Source organism: Ambystoma mexicanum, chromosome 7p (assembly GCF_040938575.1).
Source record: "Ambystoma mexicanum isolate Mex_15411 chromosome 7p, UKY_AmexF1_1, whole genome shotgun sequence".
Taxonomy (NCBI): Eukaryota; Metazoa; Chordata; class Amphibia; order Caudata; family Ambystomatidae; genus Ambystoma; species Ambystoma mexicanum.
The window spans coordinates 163,553,509-163,573,983 of NC_090939.1; the positions used below are offsets into that span (position 1 = coordinate 163,553,509).

Below are 20,475 nucleotides of genomic sequence, written 5' to 3' on the forward strand. Positions count from 1 at the left end.
TACTGTAGGGGGAGCAGGGATGGGAGTTGGGACTGGAGGGGAAGCAGGGCTGGGGGTTGGTACTGGAGGGGAAGCAGGGCTGGGAGTTGGTACTGGAGGGGAAGCAGGGCTGGGAGTTGGTACTGGAGGGGAAGCAGGGCTGGGAGTTGGTACTGGAGGGGAAGCAGGGCTGGGAGATGGTACTGGAGGGGAAGCAGGGCTGGGAGTTGGTACTGGAGGGGAAGAAGGGCTGGGAGATGGTACTGGAGGGGAAGCAGGGCTGGGAGTTGCTACTGGAGGGGAAGCAGGGCTGGGAGTTGGTACTGGAGGGCAAGCAGGGCTGGGAGATGGTACTGGAGGGGGAGCAGGGATGGGAGTTGGGACTGGAGGGGAAGCAGGGCTGGGAGTTGGTAATGGAGGGGAAGGGGGGCTGGGAGTTGGTACTGGAGGGGAAGCAGGGCTGGGAGTTGGTACTGGAGGGGAAGCAGGGCTGGGGGTTGGTACTGGAGGGGAAGCAGGGCTGGGAGATGGTACTGGAGGGGGAGCAGGGATGGGAGTTGCGACTGGAGGGGAAGCAGGGCTGGCAGTTGGTACTGGAGGGGAAGCAGGGCTGGGAGATGGTACTGGAGGGGGAGCAGGGATGGGAGTTGGGACTGGAGGGGAAGCAGGGCTGGGAGTTGGTACTGGAGGGGAAGCAGGGCTGGGAGATGGTACTGGAGGGGGGAGCAGGCATGGGAGTTGGTACTGGAGGGGAAGCAGGGCTGGGAGTTGGTACTGAAGGGGAAGCAGGTTTGGGAGTTAAGACTGGAGGGGAAGCAGGGCTGGGAGATGGTACTGGAGGGGAAGCAGGGCTGGGAGTTGGTACTGGAGGGGTAGCAGGGCTGGGAGATGGTACTGGAGGGGAAGCAGGGCTGGGAGATGGTACTGGAGGGGAAGCAGGTTTGGGAGTTAAGATTGGAGGGGAAGCAAGGCTAGGAGTTGGTACTGGAAGGGAAGCAGGGCGGGGAGTTGGTACTGGAGGGGAAGCAGGGCTGGGAGATGGTACTGGAGGGGAAGCAGGGCTGGGAGTTGGTACTGAAGGGGAAGCAGGGCTGGGAGTTGGTACTGGAGGGGAAGCAGGGCTGGGAGATGGTACTGGAGGGGAAGCAGGGCTGGGAGTTGCTACTGGAGGGGAAGCAGGGCTGGGAGTTGGTACTGGAGGGGAAGCAGGGCTGGGAGATGGTACTGGAGGGGAAGCAGGGCTGGGAGTTGGTACTGGAGGGGAAGCAGGGCTGGGAGTTGGTACTGGAGGGGAAGCAGGGATGGGAGTTGGTACTGGAGGGGAAGCAGGGCTGGGAGATGGTACTGGAGGGGAAGCAGGGCTGGGAGATGGTACTGGAGGGGAAGCAGGGCTGGGAGATGGTACTGGAGGGGAAGCAGGGCTGGGAGTTGTTACTGGAGGGGAAGCAGGGCTGGGAGTTGGTACTGGAGGGGAAGCAGGGCTGGGAGATGGTACTGGAGGGGGAGCAGGGATGGGAGTTGGGACTGGAGGGGAAGCAGTGCTGGGAGTTGGTACTGGAGGGGAAGCAGTGCTGGGAGTTGGTACTGGAGGGGAAGCAGGGCTGGAAGTTGGTACTGGAGGGGAAGCAGGGCTGGGAGTTGGTACTGGAGGGGAAGCAGGGCTGGGAGATGGTACTGGAGGGGGAGCAGGGATGGGAGTTGGGACTGGAGGGGAAGCAGGGCTGGGAGTTGGTACTGGAGGGGAAGCAGGGCTGGGAGATGGTACTGGAGGGGGGAGCAGGCATGAGAGTTGGTACTGGAGGGGAAGCAGGGCTGGGAGTTGGTACTGGAGGGGAAGCAGGTTTGGGAGTTAAGATTGGAGGGAAGCAGGGCTAGGAGTTGGTCCTGGAGGGGAAGCAGGGCTGGGATTTGGTACAAACAATGAATGTCCGCGTATGTGAATTATAATAAAAACATGAAATAAATGTCACAAACCACATACATTGTTCCTTTGAGTGAACTCCTGAACTTCGTTAATATCCATGTACTGATAGCCCACTATAACATCAATTGGTTTATGTACAGTTAGTGAACTGAGGACATTGGGAACACACTGAGATACCTTCCGTTGGTCACATAATACGTACCAAGAGAAGCAATACCAGAGCCAGGACATTTGGCATTGCCTAGTTTCACACAGCACTCATAACTGAGGCACCCTCAATGTAAAAGACTCACAAAGATGGAATAATACATTACCATTTCATGTTCTGTGATGGAAACACCAGGGGATTTCGGGGATACTGGAATCAAAGCAGCAGCCTCTTCTGTGGCATTCCTCTGAGCTGATGGTTGGAAACCCACATTCTTTTCTTTCTCTTGGTTTCATTAAACATTTACGCAGAACTGACAAAAAGCAAAATATGTGTACACATTAAAAAATGTTGCGTTGCATTTGTACGAAGACATATAAAGTGTCAATTACCAGGTTCTAGGGCGGGTTCATCAGTAACTTCCCAGAAGTCCAGACAAAAGTGAGCCTGAGCAAAGCTAGCGCCTTTCAAGGGTGCTAAAGGTGACCTTTGCTAATGTTTCTGAAAAGTTCCCTTTGGTGAATGGGTGCGCACAGCAGTACAAATGCCATACCACGGTACAATATGGAGGGACTGGAACCACCCAAATGCCAGTCTAGCCACAGAATAACACTTAACATGCTTTCATCATAAATAACCAGAACCAAATGACATCCTACAGTAAAAAACGACTAAAGTGGTGGCAACAAAATGCCAGCCTCGCAAAGTAATAACCCTTATCATGCTTGATTTATCATAAATGCCCAGTAATAAATGTTATAACACAGTACAAAATAGCAAGACTGCACCAAATACCACTGTAGCCACCTAATAACACTTATCATGCTTGCTTTATCATAAATGCCATGCAAGAGGAAGGACATGTAACCAGACTGGCAGCAGCAATGCAGTCCAGTCTAGACAATTAACAAAACTTGTCATGCCAACATAGTGACTGTTTTTATATGGCTAGACAGGAGTGAGTTGCTCTCCTCCCTGCCACCCCTACAGCTGCATCCCTCCTCTGTACCCCTCTGTATCCTGCTCACATTATAATGTTTAATTATCTGGACAATTTCTCACGTGTCTTAGAACAGATGTTCGAGAAATGTCCCCTTCCTCCTTATGCAACACTGAATTGGGCACGCTACTGGAGTAGGCATTATCAACATACCATGTGCTATGGAATAGTAGCACCAGATCTCCTCCGGGTGGCTTGAATCATAGCAACAGCCTCGCGATAAGCACTCCTCGGCCGCGATGCCTCGGAACCCGCAGTCCGTTCTTTGTTTCGGTTGCAGGGCACATTGCCTTTTATCTGTTAAAGGAAGGACAGAAGAAGCTTTATCTACGCTTCACGACAACCTTCAACGGTTACTCGTGCATTTAAAAAAGGGACGCGCCAGATTCAACAGATACATAGAAATGTAACATGTGTATTGTAAATCGTCACTGATATGGGCTGGCTGATTGTCTGACTCTCCTTTCATAATGTCAACCTCTGTGTTTCTATCGGCGCCAACATGCGGGCAACGAAGGAAGATACACGCAGTCATCAATGTTTTCTTCATTCACAAAATGTTGCAATTTTCTTGGATGATATTTCAGGGCAGAGCGGCAAACACTTTGACAGTATAGAGTAGTGTGAAAAACATAAAGAAATATGCCAGTCTCAGTGACCCAACATAACGTTCATGTATTAAGCGACCTGATATTGTTTTTAAATACTTGTGCATGAGGTTGGCCAAATAGCATGTCATGATGATATTTGTTGATAGTACTGCACATTGCAAAAAGCAGGATTTATCTAAGATCTACGCTTGCATTTGATTAGTTTTGTTCCCCAGTGTGCATTTCCAATGGGCCAAGGCCTGCATGCCCATTGCCCTTGCTTACCAAACCCTGCATGCCCATTAGGGAGCAGGCTGGGGAATTCCACCTCTGAATGAGTGTATGGGGCAATCCTGCGCCTCCCTGCACATTCAAGCTGCCTGGGGTAGTGCATCAGAAGCACGCCAGCTTGAACCAACTAAGTGTTCTTTGTATCCTGGTTTCTGTTCATGCTGCGGGAGCCGGATTTCTTTTGGGAGGCACTGTTGGTAAGCAGTATACAGACGGGGCAGAAGGTAAGATTAAGAGGTGTACTTTAATGTATGTGTGTTTGTGTATATGTAAGTAAGCGAGAGTGAATGAGCGAATGAATGCTCTGTGTGAATGACCAGGTATCTGAATGTTGCTTTTTTGCGTGCTTGTGTTTGTACTGGCAGGTGTTTTTTCCCGGTGTTCGTGCAGGGGTGAGGGGGATTGAGAGGGACTTCAACATGGCATTTTTAATGGGCATCTATTAATAAGCAAGCATGCATGTTTTTACAACTGGCATTTTGGTTCAGCCAATCTAGGTATTTCTTACTGCAGCATGGCATTTTTTATTGGGCACCTATAGATAAAGTAAGCCTGATTAGTGTTATTAGCTCACTAAAATGCCCTTTTGGTGCAGCCATTCTTGCTATTATTTCTTACTATGGCATAGCATTTTTTTCTGGGCATCTGCGACATGATATCATGATATTTGTGGATACACTGGAATTTTGGTGCAGCCATTGTATCCATTTCTTACTTTGGCGTGGCATTTTCTTCGCAGCATCTTTGATAAAGCAAGCATGATATGTGTTATTATGTGGCTAAACTGGCATTTTGGTGCAGCCAGTATAACTTTTTCTTTGGCATGGCATGTGTTTTATTCAGCAACTATGATAAAGTAAGAATGAAAGTGTTTGCGTTATAATGGTTATTAAGAAGCTAGACTGGCATTTTGGTGCAGTCAGTCTAACTATTTTATACTTTGACATGACATTTTTTACTGGCTATCTATGATAAAGCAAGCACGCTATGTGTTATTATGTGGCTAGAATGGCATTTTGATGTAGCCAGTGTAGGTATTTCTTACTTTGGAATGCAAGTGTTTGTTGGGCATCTATTATAAAGCAAGCATGATATGTGATATTTCCTGGCTAGGCTGGACTTTTTTTGTCACTGGCATATTTTGGTGCAGCTAGTCCGGCCATAATTTATTACTGTGGCATGCCATTTCTTCTGGGCATCAAGATTACAGCAAACATAAGTGTTATTATGCGACTAAACTGGCCTACCTTGGTGCAGCCAGCATGGACATGTTTTCATATTGTGGCATGGTATTTTTAATGGAAAAGCTAACAGGGATATGTTCTTACATGGGGATACTGCCATATTTTGCCAGAACCAGCATTGAAATGTGTTATTATGATATCATTAACGGCATTATGTACATAGCAATCATGAGTTTGTTCTTACATGGAATACTTGTATATATTGGTGCAGGCAGCATGGAAATGTATTGGCACAGCCAGGGTGAAGATGCTTTCATAGTGGCATGTATTGGGGACAAAGGCATCATGAATATGCTTTGAGAAAGCCTCCTGCGCACTGTTGGTTACTTGCATCGACTTGATTTTTTCATGAGTGACCCTACAATTTCAATTTCAAACTGTCTTTTTATGCCATTTTTATAGAACGTGTGATGTAAAAGGCACAATATTAAACCATTATTTAAAATAAAATCTCGGCGACGGTGGGGCTGGGGTGGTGGGGGTCCCAGTCTGCCATTGGTTGGTTTAGGATCCTTTGCTCTGCTTTGTCACTTTGACATATTGTGGGAAATATTTAAGCCCCTCCAATTTAAATATTCACCAGCCGCCACTGGGTATAACAATCAGTATACACATAAAAAGCGAACTAAAGCCTTTAAGGGTGGCTTTAAGGTAGAATGGCCCGTCTAAAAGAAGATAATAGCCGCACAGACAGGATTAATACAAGTACCCCCCACTCCCAACAGACACAGGGGCCGAAACATATGTCGACCATCTCTGAGGCCTGACTCAAGAGCCTCATTCACCTTGGAGTCCAGACTCTCGGGGTCTCTAACAAAACATTTTCTTAGGACTCTTTGTATGACTTTGTCTTCTAATGTCACTATCTAAAAATAAGAAGTGTCCTGAAGAATAAGGCGTCTGCCTGTTTTTTGCTCTGCATGACCAATTGAAAAACACCATGTGCGTTGTACAAGAATGTAAGCCACGTACTAACCCCACCAGAAATACATGACTCTGATGTACAAAAAGAAGTCAAACAGTACTTTTTTGGTTTATAATCTATAATCAAATAAATCTGTTTTTTACCCACGTTTTGTTTTAAGAATTGAGTAAATACATTTTGAAATAACTGTTGTTATACAGTGATAAATTATAATTATACACAGTATAAAGGTGTTGGCTGATACCAGTAGAGTGGACGAAGGGAGGGGTAACCAATTCACTTCTTTTTTGTACATACTTTATAATCTTCCCACAGTTGTACTGGTCCCCCGATAACATAAATAGGGAAGTACCCAATTAGAGACTGCTAGTACCAAACACATACACACCCTACATTGCAAATCATAGGACCTTTTCCCCGTGTTACTGGGGGCTCTGGTCAAGTCCTAGGCATTAGCTTTAATTTAGTCAACTCTCTTCATTTAAAATGACCCAAAACTACATCTCCCAAAATACATCTGATGGAACGATGAAAGATCAGGACTGGGGCACGGTGCCCCTGATGACATGGAGTGTTCAGGTAAGCTTTCAGATAAACCAAGTCACGACCATATAAAACTCTTTAAGAAACTCCAAATACCTACTTAACAAATATTTTACTAGCCATGTGAGAATGAGGTCAAACATAGTAGCAAAATAATCTGTGCAATACTTTGTAACTCGATCTGCTAAAAGAAAAGTGTCCAGAAGTTGAGAGAATCGCCATCTGGGTTGAACCAATATCATCAAAGACAATTGCCTGAACACCAACCTAGCTAGCCACAACAACTGCAAGCTTAAGGGAGATGTTCCCCTCTAGGAACCAGACCACTGGAAGGCTTGAAAATGAAGCGGCACTCAAAGACTAAACCAGGAAACAGGCCTTCTCTTGCTATGCCCCAGCCTATGGAACACCACCCCTGTCTCAATCAGGGCCACTCCACTGCTCCTGCAGTTCAGAAAGGAACTTAAGAAAGTGCTCTTCAGGCAATGTCTAGGGGGTCACTCAGGACCCTCTACTCCTAGCTGCGTACAGCCCATTGGTGTGGGATATCCAAGATACTATAACATGTAACCTCCCCTTCCATCAACCTCTCTTAACCACACATTACTGGTACCAGGCTATGTTGCTTTGTACTAAATACCCCCAAATACAAATATACATAAGAGCATATATAAAGATAATAATAAAGGTTTCCCAAAGAAACACTTCCCTGTTCTGATACATCTATGAACATCTAACTACAGAAATAAGAATCCCTGGAAAGGTCCACACATCAAATTACTAAACGATTTTACAACCAAAACTAGTAAAAGCCTGACTAGATCCAAAAGCCTTAGAATAATGGATACAATAAAAAAGGAAAAGCTCTGAGCATTTGCTTCAACGTTACTGCAGGAATATATGTGTGTCCGCATTGGTTCTTAAACCATATGGCCACCAGTGTTGCATTTATTTGGAATACACATTTTCGATCTGAAGCAGTCATTGTACAATGAGCACAGTTAGAGGAGTTCCCAAATGCAGTTGTGATGTAATGCAATATCTTGAAGAGCACAGTCTTTGCTAATGTGGTTGCCTCTTTGCACAATGTTCTGTAAGAGATGAGGGAAGTTAGCGAGAGGAGAGGGAGTGGCCAAATGCAAAACCTAATGTGTTGATGAAGGAGGATTGGAAGAACTGGTTTCTCCTGTGCTGATCTGTCTCTAGGTGGGTAGTGATCAAGGCCCTTTGGGTATGCGTATTCGGGATGGGCTCCCAAGCGAGGGCATCTTGTCTGGGTCATTCCTAGTGAGGTCTGCCCTCATAGTGAGGATGGGCTTGGGAATTGCTGGAGGACTGTAGGGGGTAGGTTGGTCGGAGAAGTGTAGCGTTTGGGTGTCGCTGGTCTGAGGCAGGTCAAGGAGAAGTAGCAGGCATCTCGGGATGGGGATAGGGAGCTGATGTGTATAATGTAAGGTGGAAAGTGGAATGGTGAGCGTGTTAGTTAGGGGGAGGGATTGTCAAACGCAGGTCCTATACTCATGGGGGCTTGCTAGGTCAAAGAGTCTTGGCTAGAATAAGGTCTGCTTAGTTGTATTTATAGGAGGGGGAACCCAGGAACCAGTTGTCCCTTGTGCACTCAGTATGTGATGGTATAGAGGTACTGAACTGAGTAGTGTTCAGTCGCTTTGCAATCATAGAATGTGAGGTGTTCTGTTGTTCCAGAATGCAATTCTGGTATGTTTGTCCCTAGCCCATTGACCAGGCACCCCTGACGAATCTGATCGCTATGAGTTCGGTACTTTCTAAAGAAGGTTCCATCAGAGCCTATATACCATGCTCCTTGGAGACGTAGCGCCTATATACCTTGCTGCTTGGAGAAGAAGCACCTATATACCTTGCTCCCTGGAGAAGTAGAGCCTATATACCTTGCTCCTTGGAGAAGTAGCACTTATATACCTTGCTGCTTGGAGAAGAAGCGCCTATATACCTTGCTCCTTGGAGAAGTAGCACCTATATATCTTTCTCCTAGGAGAAGAATCGCCTGTATACCTTGCTCCTTGGAGAAGTAGCGCCTATATATCTTTCTCCTTGGAGAAGAATCGCCTGTATACCTTGCTCCTTGGAGAAGTAGCACCAGATCACCTCCGGGATGCTGGAGTCGAAGCAGCAGCCCTTTGAGTTGCACTCCTTGGCACTGATCCCCTTGTAGCCGCACTCTCGTCGCTGGGTCGGTGTCAGCACACACTGGTTCTTATCTGTTTCAAACAAAGTACATTTGTAAATCTCTGAACAGGGAGGCCTGTGATTTCTGTAGCCATCTGTAAAGCCAGCAAAGGTCTGCTCCTCTCTTCATGCTTCTAACTGTTGCAAAGATGGTCCCCGACAGGCATCATTTAACCAATTGACAAACAAATAGCCTTCACATTGTTACCTTATTTTCAAGTAGCAAATTGCAAATTGCTACTGGGCAAATTGCACCTGGTCCAGAAAAAAAGAGAAACCAGCTATTGTGACTGGTTGCATTGAAATTGCGTGTCCGTAGTTTGCGCTGTAATGATGCGTGGTGCAGTCCCGCAGGCCTGCGACTTTACGGACCTCTGAGGGACTGGAGGAGGGGAAATGGCGACGCGAATGCAAATGACAGACACTCATCACTCACCAACACGCACACACCTGCAAAGGCACGCGGGGATGCGGATTCCATAAGAAATGACACGCATTGGCTCTCGTAGGAATGTGTTCCGGTTCCTTCCTGCAGTAACTCAGATTGGGAACAAAGGCACCCGTTTTTAAAAATGTTTTCCCTGAAAGTGGTTCGTTTCTCCCAAACTTCACAGAAATATTGATAAAATATGCCTTTCCTCTTTTAACTTTCCGTCTTACATTTTTCTAGTAGTTTCCCCCCGTGATTTGTTTTTTTATGAATCAGGCCCACTTGCGCACACACATGTAGTGGGCGTGCATTGTGCATGATGTCGGCGTGATTCTGTGTGAATCGCCATGCACATGCAATTTCTATGAGGATGCAATCACAAATTCTGCCTGTAGCACTTTGCCTGCGCAAATGTGTTCATTTGTGAATTTGCCTGATTAATTCAGCTTTTCGCTTTGGTAAATACATTGGGATGATTCAAAAAGAAATACATGTGCACGCACAGAGTGCGGTAGTTGCAGTTTGCGTTGAGAACCACACGCTCTTCTTCCCTTTTAGATATTATCGGCTTCATTACAGGTTTGGCGGTATTTTGTGGTAAATGCTCCCAAACGAAGTTACCAAAATTACAATTGGTGGTCGGGGGTGAAGTCCCCATCTTTTGGAGTCCATCAGACTCCATAGGGAGTTTGGCTGAATTACCGCTGCGGGTAATTCTGCTGGCAGTAAATCAGCTGATTTTTTAATTTTTGGGCAGAAAGGTGGAGGACTTACCTCCAGCATTGTGCTGGAAGAAAATCCTCCACCTCACCACCAAAGTTGTGGTATAACAGGGTGGTAATGCAGTGGCCCTTACCTCCAGCATCATGCTGGAGGTAAGCCCTTCCCCTTACCACTAAAGTTGTGGTATAACAGGCGGTAATGAAGTGGCCCTTACCTCCAGCATTATGCTGAAAACCCTCCCCCTTACCACCAAAGTTGTGGTATAACGGGGCAGTAATGCATTGGCCCTTACCTCCAGCATTATGCTGGAGGAAAGCCCTCCCCCTTACCACCAAAGTTGTGGTATAACAGGCGGTAATGCAGTGTCCCTTACCTCCAGCATCATACTGCAGGAAAATCCTACCCCCTTACCACCAATGTTGTAGTTTGCCGGTGAGGTAATGCAGCAGTAATACAGTGGCCCTTACCTCCAGCATTATGCTGCATGAAGGTCCTCTACCTCACCACCAAAGTTGTAGTACGGCAGTGCTGTAATGCTTTTTCCTGCACTGCCATACTCATAATGGGGCCCTTACCTCCAGCATTTTGATGGAGGAAAATTCTCCACCATACCACTAAATTTGTAGTACGGTGGTGCGGTAATGCAGCAGTAAGCTAGTGCTAACAGAGTTACAGCTGTCCTTTTTCCGCACCTAGATCTTCTCTGACCAGAACATTATGGAGATGCATTGTCTCCAAAATGGCTGACCCTTTCCTTATTAAGGCCCCCTTCAATGTGTGCTGAGAATGCATTGTATTTTCTTTGCAGGCATGCTACTTGGTACCGTTGAGCAGTCCATGTGGCTGAAATGTGGTGCCCGCCTACCGGGGGGCAGACACCACTGATTTTTGGGGAATTCTGGAACAGTGTATCTTGCGTTCCCCCTCTCCCCTTTCATGATACCCATGTAGGAACCTGTTCAAGATAAAAAGTCAGGCCCTGAAGTGTGGGCAGCACTGCAGGGCACTGGAGATCTGGCAGGAAGGTGGATAGGATTATTTCAGTCAGGTGACCTCTTTCCTGATGAAATCGCTGTTCAGCAGCTTTTTAAGAAAGAGGAGACAAAGGGGGGGGGAGTCAAGTGTAACAGACAGCCGAAAACAATTACATTTACAATGTCTATTCACCTGTGCTGTTAAGCTAAGAGGCAATGTCACTTTTATTAGGCTAAAGAATGTCACGCAGGTCATACACAGCAATTGTTTATGCAGACCAGGGGCCTGATTCACAGAGCGTTTTCCTATGGCATTGCGCCATTGAAAAAAAGCATCTGTGAATCAGGCCCTTAGAGTAATTTCTGTGAATACCTAATGCCTTACGCAGTAGCCCTGGGGGCCACATGTCGCCATCTTGAATGTCGCATGAAAAAGAGCATAGGCCTGCCATCGTGTTCAATCATATGATGCCACTTCCTGTGATGTCATTGACCGGTCAAAGTATCAAATTGTGTCACTTTTACTACTACTATTATGGTAACATGGAACAAATGACCATGTACTGGAAACAATGAAAACAATCATTGCCAATGCCAATAGTTGTAGCTTTTGTGTAGACATTGGAAAGGCATTTGGCAGGCCCTGCCGTGATGGTGCTAACTGGTCATACATGGTAACTGCTAGAAAATGGTGCAAGCACCTGGATATATAATAGCAGTGATGGCAAATCCCAAAATAATGCATATACATAATCCAAAACGGATGGCTTTGCCTATACTTGTTTTTAACAGGACGTCAGTGAATGACACACATAGTGCTTATAAATCCAGTGACAGAGGGCAGACCTGGTGAAGACATGTTTATTACATGAGTAACACCATCACAGCTTCAACTAAGTCATTAACTCTCAGAAGACTGCTTTGAAAAATGCTGTCAGGCACTTCGAGCACAATTCTTGATGGTAAGGCTTAATAAAAAAAAAGGTAGCTCAAAGAGATCCCAGGAGCGTGTGTTTTGGGCGAAGAGGGGAAGGAAATGGCTGGGAATGGCCATATGGATTAGCATGGCAATAGGTAGTCAAAGGTAAATAGCCAAACAACACCTATAAACATTGTTTACCCCCTCACATGCCATCTTCCCCTAGCTGTACTCTATTGCAACAGTTTCGGCCTATAGGTGGTGGTGAAGCACCACCTTATAGCCAAAACTAAAAATGCTGAAATAACCACCTGGGCATGTGCTCCCCTACCTTGTATGCGGGAATAGTAGCACCAGTTCCCTCCAGGACTGCTGGAGTCGAAGCAGCACCCTCTTCTGTTGCACTCTTCAGCACTGATGCCACTGTAGCCACAATCTGTCCTCTGCTTGAGGCTCAGCGCGCACTGTTCAGTATCTGTTTAAAACAAAGCAAATTCCCCAAGCATTGAGCAAGCAAAGTATTCACATAGGCAACATTCCCCTGGAAAGAGTTTAGAGCAAGTTTACCACTCTGGAAAACAAACATACATTCAGAAGCAGCCAGCATTATGAGCCTGCTGAATGTGTTTGATTGTGAATAAGGCTCCTTTGTATGGTATCTAATTTTTCAACATTTCCACCTGTATTTAGCTATATATTTTCTTTTGTCATTTTATCTTTATTTATACACATTTATATTTGCTCTGTTAAAAAAAATTGCAACTAGCGTTTTTCTGCATATATTCAAATAAAAAATGTTGCCCTTTGATGCCTGTTATTGAAAGCTGTGTTTTTGGACATCAAGCCAAGATCCATTGTCACCTTAAAAACAAGGAGCTGCTCCTCATGTGGTTGTGCCCTTTAAACATTTTCAAAGAGCAACAAATAATGTGTTTAGCTTCTCCATTGGCCTGCAAGGAATAACTGCCAACCTGACGAGCTAATCAAGACTCAATCATTCTGCTTTTTTTTATGTTTTTACAAGTAAAATAGAGTATTTTTTGTCTCTATTTATATGTAAAAATCAGTAAAAACAGAAAACTGGGAGCCATATTTATTTATGTTTAATTGATGTCAGAATCTTAGTTTATTAAAACTTTAGACAACTTTTTAAAATGATACAGATATCAATGTTATCCATTACCCTTAATACACAAAAAGAAGGAAAGAAAACTAAACAATTCATTAACATCAAATGAGCTATTCAAATATTGACATATCGAAGTACATGTAGGAAATGCCAAAGCAGAGCAATTTTTGAATTATATGCATTTTCACCTGAAATAGAACGAACAATAATCAAAAAGCGAATAAATGCTAAAATTCATGAAGTTTGGTTTACGTTTAAAATTGTAGCCAAAAACTTTCCCCAAAGACACCTCAGAATAGAAAAATCGCCCAAATAAAGAAGCATGTAATTCATAAGTAGAAGCACAATTAATTAGGAGATGTTTAAGGTTTCTTTTGCAGACTGAAGCTTACACAATCTTCAATGCCTTTCGACTTTAAGGATATTTCGAATCAGACTCCATATCTGTAGAGTGCTGAGTACATTCAATTTAAAACCCATATAAAAGCGAAACCTTGGGTTCAGAAATGTCATGACATATTTAGACAAAAAATCATAGAACTTATGAATCTTTCCAAAATTCCAAACATAGTTTATAGCTCAAAATTGCTGCATTATCCTTGCACCAATAGAATAAACCCATTTTTTAAGAGCATCAGTATTGTCAATTAGGAGATTTCTGTCCAGATTTACATTAGCAAGCACAGTGTCACACGATTTACATTAGCAAGCACTGTGTCACACTCATTAGTGAATTAGTTGAGAGTTGCACATCACAGTGTTCTCATAAGAACATGTCACTCAGAGAACTGAGAACCCAGTGGAGGATCCAAGATTTTCCTGAAAAGTTTCTGGTTTAGCCAGCAAATTTACGATCCCAAAGATTGTAAGCACAATTTGTGCCGGATTAAGACAAAAAGCACAGATAAAGGCAAGCCTAATGTTTTTTTTTTCTTTTCCAGAAGCTGACTTCTACAGTATGTAATGTTACCCAATCAGGTGAATAAAACTCTAAACTATATACAATTGTTAGTAAAACCTTCCCTATGTGAAATCTTAAGGGAATAAGCGAAACGTATGGAATTAAAAGTACATCTTGTGCACTTGAGTGTACAGGGGTGCACGTTTTATCTCAGTTCTTGAACCAAAGTCATTCTTTCCTCTATCTATTTATTTATTTATTTGCCTATTTATGCATTTAAATAGAATTTTTGTTCAGCGATGGCCCTACTCAGAGGGTCTTGTTGCCCTTTACAAGGGCAACATATTTGGGTGGTAGATTGGGATAGACAAGCGGTAGCACAGGAGAGTAATTTAAGCACAATTCTCTTGGGTAAAGGAAGCTAGTGGAGCTGGGAAAGAGCTGTGGTTATGTGTAAATGTTTGGGAAGGTGGAGAATGTGAGCCTTGCTGCTGCGTTTTGTATGGCTTGCAGGGGGCCAGGGTAGTGCTGGGGGAGTCAAGTGAGGAGGCGTTACCATAGTCCAGATTGGACAGAACCAGTGCTTGGACTGCGGTGCAGAAGTTGTCAATGGGAAGGATGTGTCTTCTCTTGTGTAGGAGGTGCAGTTGTAGATTGCATGTTTTGGGGACAGCAGCTATGTGGGGTATGATGGGGCATATAGTGAAGCCAAGGGATTTGACAGGTGTGATGAGGGTTGTCTGTTGTGAGTTCTTTGACCCAGGGGGTGAGGTTGGATTTGTGCCTGGGGCAGATCAGAAGGCTTTTCGTTTTGGGAGGATTGAGCTTGAGGAAGTGGGTGGCCATCCCGGTGGTGATGGTGGAGATGGTGGAGAGACAGGTTTCGAGTATGTGGAGTTGTGAAGGAGATGAGCAGTGGAAGTATATTTGTGTGTCACCTGTGTATTACGGACATTGTGTTTGCTAAGGGTCTGCCCAAGGAATTCTATATATAGGTTGAAGAAGAGAGAGTGGAGACGAGGAGGATCCTTGCCAGACCCCATTCTTGACAGGGGTGAGATTGATGAGGGGGCATGAAGACAACGTGTTTTCTGTCATTGAGAAAGGAGATGAACCAGTCGAGGATGGTGCCTGAGAGTTTCATCCTGTGGGAAAGGATGGTCAGTGGAATCAGAATGGTGTGGTTGATGGTGTACAAGGCTGCTGAGAGGACGAGGAGTAGGAGTAGGGATGTGTGCCCCATGGCTGTGATATTGTGGAAGTGAAGTGTAGAAGTATCTGTGCTGTGTACACGTTGAAGGCCAGATTGGGAGGGGTTGAGGAGGTTGTTTGTGGTGATGTGTTGTGGGAGTTGGGTTGTGATGAAGTGTCCATGATTCTGACGATTTATTGCAGGATAGGATGGTGTGGTAGTTTTTGAGGAGTGTGGGGTCAAGAGACGCTTTTTTAAGGAAGGGGAAGATTTCTCCAGTTTTGAGTGGAGAGTGGATAGCACCATTTGAGAGACAGGATCTGCATTTTCAAGTTAGTGTGCAGCCTTTCTTTGGTAGTAAGGGTCATGGGTGTGTCTCTGTCGATGGAGTAATAGGTGTCCCCTGTGGTGGCATGTGGGGGGTGGATGTGAGAGAACAGAGGCGAGGACTTGTCTGATGTGTATTTTAGAGTTCAAGTAGTCCATGTGGGAGTTGCATACTGAAGTGGATGCGGCTGTGGAAAGTGTGAATGATGATTTGGAGAAGAACTTGATGATGTCGAAAAGTGTATGTGTCCGATTGGTAGTATATTGGAGTTCTTGGAGTTAGTGTGTGGGTTTGGCATGGAATATGGCTGTTTTGTATTTGATGCAGCAGTGTTTGAATGGTGTCCTGGTGGTGGGACACTGGATTTGTATTCATACTTGATAGAGCAGAGGGAACTGTTGAACCATGATTCATGGTGGCAGTTTTCAGGATTTTTGTGATTTGAGGGGTGCAATTTTATCGAGGGCCAGTGTGATGATGGTGCTGTAATTGTTGAGGGGAATGGAGGGATGTTTGCATGGGGAACAGTGGGGGTAGTATGAGCGGTGCAAAGAAGACTGTGGGGGTCATTCTGACCCTGACGGTAAGGGGTTAACGGCGCCGGTAAAGGTGCCAGATCCGTCAACCCCTTACCGCCCTATTACGAGTCTGCTCACGGGAACCCGCTAAGGACGTCTGGTAAAACGAGCCGTCCTTAGCGTGGTCCCCCGAGCAGACAAAGATGCTAACAAGATGCTAACAACGGTGCCGGAGCCGTCAACCCCTTAGCGGCCTATTACGAGTCTGCTTGCCAGAACTCGCTAAGGACGCCTGCTAAATCCAGGTGTCCTTAGCGGGTCCCGCGAGCAGACCAAGATGCTGACAACCGGCCCATTATTAATGGGCCCGTTGTTAGCATCCTCCCCATTCGCATTGAGCCCTATGGGGACTCAAATGGGAATAGGGATGGGTTCCTTGAATGAGGAATTACCAGGCCCTCCAAGGTCGGAATGGCCCGCTAATTCCTCATTGAAGGAACCCGGACCCGGCCCGGTAAGGGGGTAGCCATGCCGCTAATAACGGCATGGTTACCTCCTACCTCGTAATGACCCCCTGTGTCTGTAATGTGTTTGGTTTGTCTGGCTGGGGCAATAGGGTTGGGTAATCCTGTGTGGTGAAGAGAGCTTGAATGTGATTGCTAAATGGTCAGACCGTGACACCCATTTTGATTTTCCGCAGATAAATTATTTTGCTTGAAATTAAAAGGCCATGGGTGTTGCCAGCTGAGTGTGTGTGCGTAGATGACACGTTTTGTGAGGTCATAGAGGATGAGTGGAATGATGATAATCTTTAGTGAGGGGTTATTGTTTGGAGGGGATCTAACAGAGTTGAAATCACCAAGGTTGATATTGGTGCCGGGGGAGCTGTGGTTGTTAGCTGCAAAGTCAGTGCAGTCAGTGTGGAAGTTGGGATTGTCTTTTGCAGGGGGCTAAACGAGATGGATAAGGGTGGGGTGTGGATGTAATGGAGGCGAGCAAGTCAGAGGGAGCACTTCAAATGAAATGTATGGGTGTGTGTGTGGGTGGTTGCTAAGTGTGATGGACCCTTTGTAAATCTCGGCGATGCCACCTCCTTGTTTGTGTGGGCTTTCTCTGTGGTGGATGAGATAGCATGGTAGAAGGATGTCATAGATAATAGGAGCTGGGTGGGATTTGAGTCATATTTCTGTTAGAAAGAATATGCCTTGGGAGTGTGTGCTAATAAGCCAGTTGATTTCATGCTTGTGAGCAGGTGCGACGTGTCAGTTGAGTGTACATGATTAGTTGTTTAAGAGGAGTGCTGTGTTGGAGTTTGATTTGAATGTGGTTTGTGTGCTTGATTTTTGTCATGTTTTTGACAAACAGTGGCAAACAGAGGTTAACAGGGGACATAGAATAAAGCAGAAAAAGATAACTGCAGGAGCCCTTAGCTCTGTCTGCCCCTTGTTCTGGACGCCCTAGGGAACGTGCTCAAATTCCCAAAGTAACCCGGAAGTAGTTCAGCAGGAAACAGATATAAGCAGGAGCCAAGAAGTCGGTCCTATTTTGCCAGTAGAAGCAGCAGCGGATTACAGAATGCAGGTAAGGAGATGGAGGAGGAGCTGCAAAGAGCGGTACCACACTACAAAGTGGAACTCTCTAAGACTAGGCTCTTTGTATGACTGGTCTTCTGGCACAACCATAAGCGGCTGCACACATTGTATGCTTCCTTGTAATTTTTAATGTATGTGATCACTATGTAATCGATCACTTTGCACTAAGTACCCTTGTGGGGCCGCATTATTGTAACCCTGAATCATGCCTTCATCCATGTCGTCACAGCGCCTCGATGCCCGAGGGCTGTAGAGCGCTCTATAAATATAAATAAATAAAATGAGGGGGGGTATTAATAGCTACCCCTAGCTGTGGATGAAAGAGAGAATGCAGTCAGATACACTGCAGGAGCGCGTTTTAAAAGGGCTGCTAGCGCAAGCATGTTGGGGGAGGGGGCTTCAGGCTGCAAAATAATATTGAACTATTATTTGTTTTAGTGTCAAGAAGGAAAGGTGAAAAGGAATTTCTCCATGTGAGTCTTTGCTATGAAAATATGTATTTTCATTGTACAGTGGTAGAACACCAGATTTGCCTATCACGTTTCATATATGATACAAGCGCAGCTTATTGTCATTGGATACTATTTTTCATACAATGTAACCTTAACAAGCGATGTCCTTATTCACTGGGTGTCATTGATGCAACAGTGTTTTTTGCAATGGTGCAGTAAATTACTACCAAATCCATATCACTCCCACTTTCACAAATGGGTGACAGGGTGTCACAGACTGTTGTCTTAGCATGTTTTTTTTCATCAAATACTATCCTACCCCTAGAAGAGATGTCCTTATTCTGAGGGTTGAGTAAATGATGATAAAGGTTTGTTTAATGCTAATTGCTTCCAAATCCAAGTTACTTCCACTATCACTTTGCGCCTTGAAACACTTGTGTATAGGCGCGTTATAAATGCCATATCATATAATATCATACAGGTTATAGCAGAGAGGTGTCAAATTAACAGCAATGCTGCTGTGGCAAGTTATGCTGTTAGTCAGAAGGTGTAATAAATATTGCTCATTCCTGCCAAGTCCCCAGTACCTGCGCCCTCCATTAGAGTGCCCTAGAAAGGCCCAAAGCTGGTGGTATTAAAACATAGCTGTCAATCGTGCTTATGAACTTTAGTTGGGTGAAAAGTAAGACAATACATGCGAAAATCCCATGTGTAAAAAGTAGCGATAATGCAGACAACACCAAAATATTGACAGAAATTCTGCAAGTCAGAAAATACTGCTGATGTGTGATCTGCTACCATTTAAGTTGTCTGAAAATGAAACAAGTATTGGCAAAGCCAACATTTTGGGCATTTCTATAATCTGACCCCGTTTCGACTCTTCGTAAATTTTTAACATTATGCATATTACATTTTACAGTTTTGCACACATTATTTGCATAAAAACATAATAATATGTTTCTAGTTGTCTATGTCTTTTTTTATTTTTTACGAAAGAAACACAAAGCAGTCACATTCTCCAACCATTTACTGTAGGTAGCCGGCAGCATGTCACTGGCTAACCACCCACCTGTGCACGGTATTATTTACAGAAGTCAGCATCAATAGATTTAAAGTGTAGGGAAGTGTATATTTCCAATACATTGAAATCATTTTTCTGAACATTTAATTTCAGCAAAGATAGGTCCCTAAGTATGAGCTTAATCAAAGGCAGGTGTATCATTAGGTTAACCTCTTTAAGACACTAGCTTTGCAATCTGCTTTCATACAAATACATCATGGCTAAGAAGTTGTACCAAAAGCAGCTTAATGTCCCAATGAACCCATTAACTTTCTGACAGTCCCTTTCCGAGGCAGAAACCCCAACCTAGAGAGCAGATATTGGGAAATCACACCATAACATGTCCAAGTGATATGTGATGCCAAACTCGTAATCCTAAACCTGGCTGCCTGCCTGAGTCCAGAGCTCCAACCACAATGCCACGGTACTCAAAGGTAGCGGTCTACATTCAATTACATCCATAGATCAGCTTGTGCTAAGAAGGGTAGTGAGTATGAAATGGAGCACATTGTTAGTGACACTACAAGATATGCTGAGGTAGGCCGGTGTCTCAGAAGCTATGCCAGGTGTTGCTTTGTTTCCCCCTAAAATGACATTGCTTTGATAACTTGGGGGCCAATCATCCAATCATCCCCTTTACCTTCCCCTATAATGGTTGGATACAGGGTCAGCGTCTCCTTCTTTGCTACTGCAGCTCTCTCCTGGGTATGGCGGCTATGCCACTAAGCCTGTTGCTTCTCACTGCAGCCACAGGTAGGTGGGTGAAGTTTGGGTCAGCCCTCAGATTTTCTGTTACTGATCCCTCGCAAGTTCTGGTGCAGGCTACTGCGCGGCATCAGGCGCCCCTTCTGTGCTGTCCACCTTCTCTGTGAACTGCTGAAACCATTTTCTCTAGACTAAATAGTTGCCCTGTCATAGAGTCAAGGTTTCTATTTAGAAGGAAGGGCATTTTTATCTCTACAATTCTCTCTTTTATAGGATGGGTGTTAAACCTGAAGAATGTTAATAGTAAAACTCCATGATGCAGATGGAAACATGTTTATTGGAGGATGACAATGAAAATAGAATGACTTCCCCAACACTACCAATGCCACCCATCTCCTCCTCAGCAACAGTTGACTGAGTCATCTGCTTCCAACAACCCCCAGCATTCCAGATCCAACCTCCATGCCATGCACACTCTAAACATGCACAGCGGACTTCCCCCTCAACCCCATTCAAACCCTGTTCAGCAACTCTAACACGCATTCACACTACTCTGCCTGATACACCCTGTTCCTGCTGAGGTCTCATGGGTCTGGTATCCGTCGGCAGGATCTAAAGGTAGATGTTGCTACTCACGCTCGTGTGTGGTCACACATCGCACCCAACCACCAGCTGTTCATGTTGTGGTTTCTACATACAGGTG

At 45.0% G+C, this 20,475-nt stretch overlaps 1 protein-coding gene across 1 annotated transcript in view; it reads right to left on the reverse strand.

Moving 5' to 3' along the window:
- LOC138526526 (putative gastrointestinal growth factor xP4) overlaps positions 1 to 20,475 on the reverse strand; it is a 62,019-nt gene that overhangs the window by 20,330 nt on the left and 21,214 nt on the right. The window contains exons 3-6 of the mRNA XM_069637332.1: positions 12,227 to 12,370; positions 8,738 to 8,881; positions 3,205 to 3,348; positions 2,218 to 2,364 (exon numbers count right to left, since the gene is read on the reverse strand). Of these exons, the coding sequence (XP_069493433.1) occupies positions 2,222 to 2,364; positions 3,205 to 3,348; positions 8,738 to 8,881; positions 12,227 to 12,370 (575 nt within the window). The 3' untranslated portion in view covers positions 2,218 to 2,221. The remainder of the gene's footprint in view (positions 1 to 2,217; positions 2,365 to 3,204; positions 3,349 to 8,737; positions 8,882 to 12,226; positions 12,371 to 20,475) is intronic.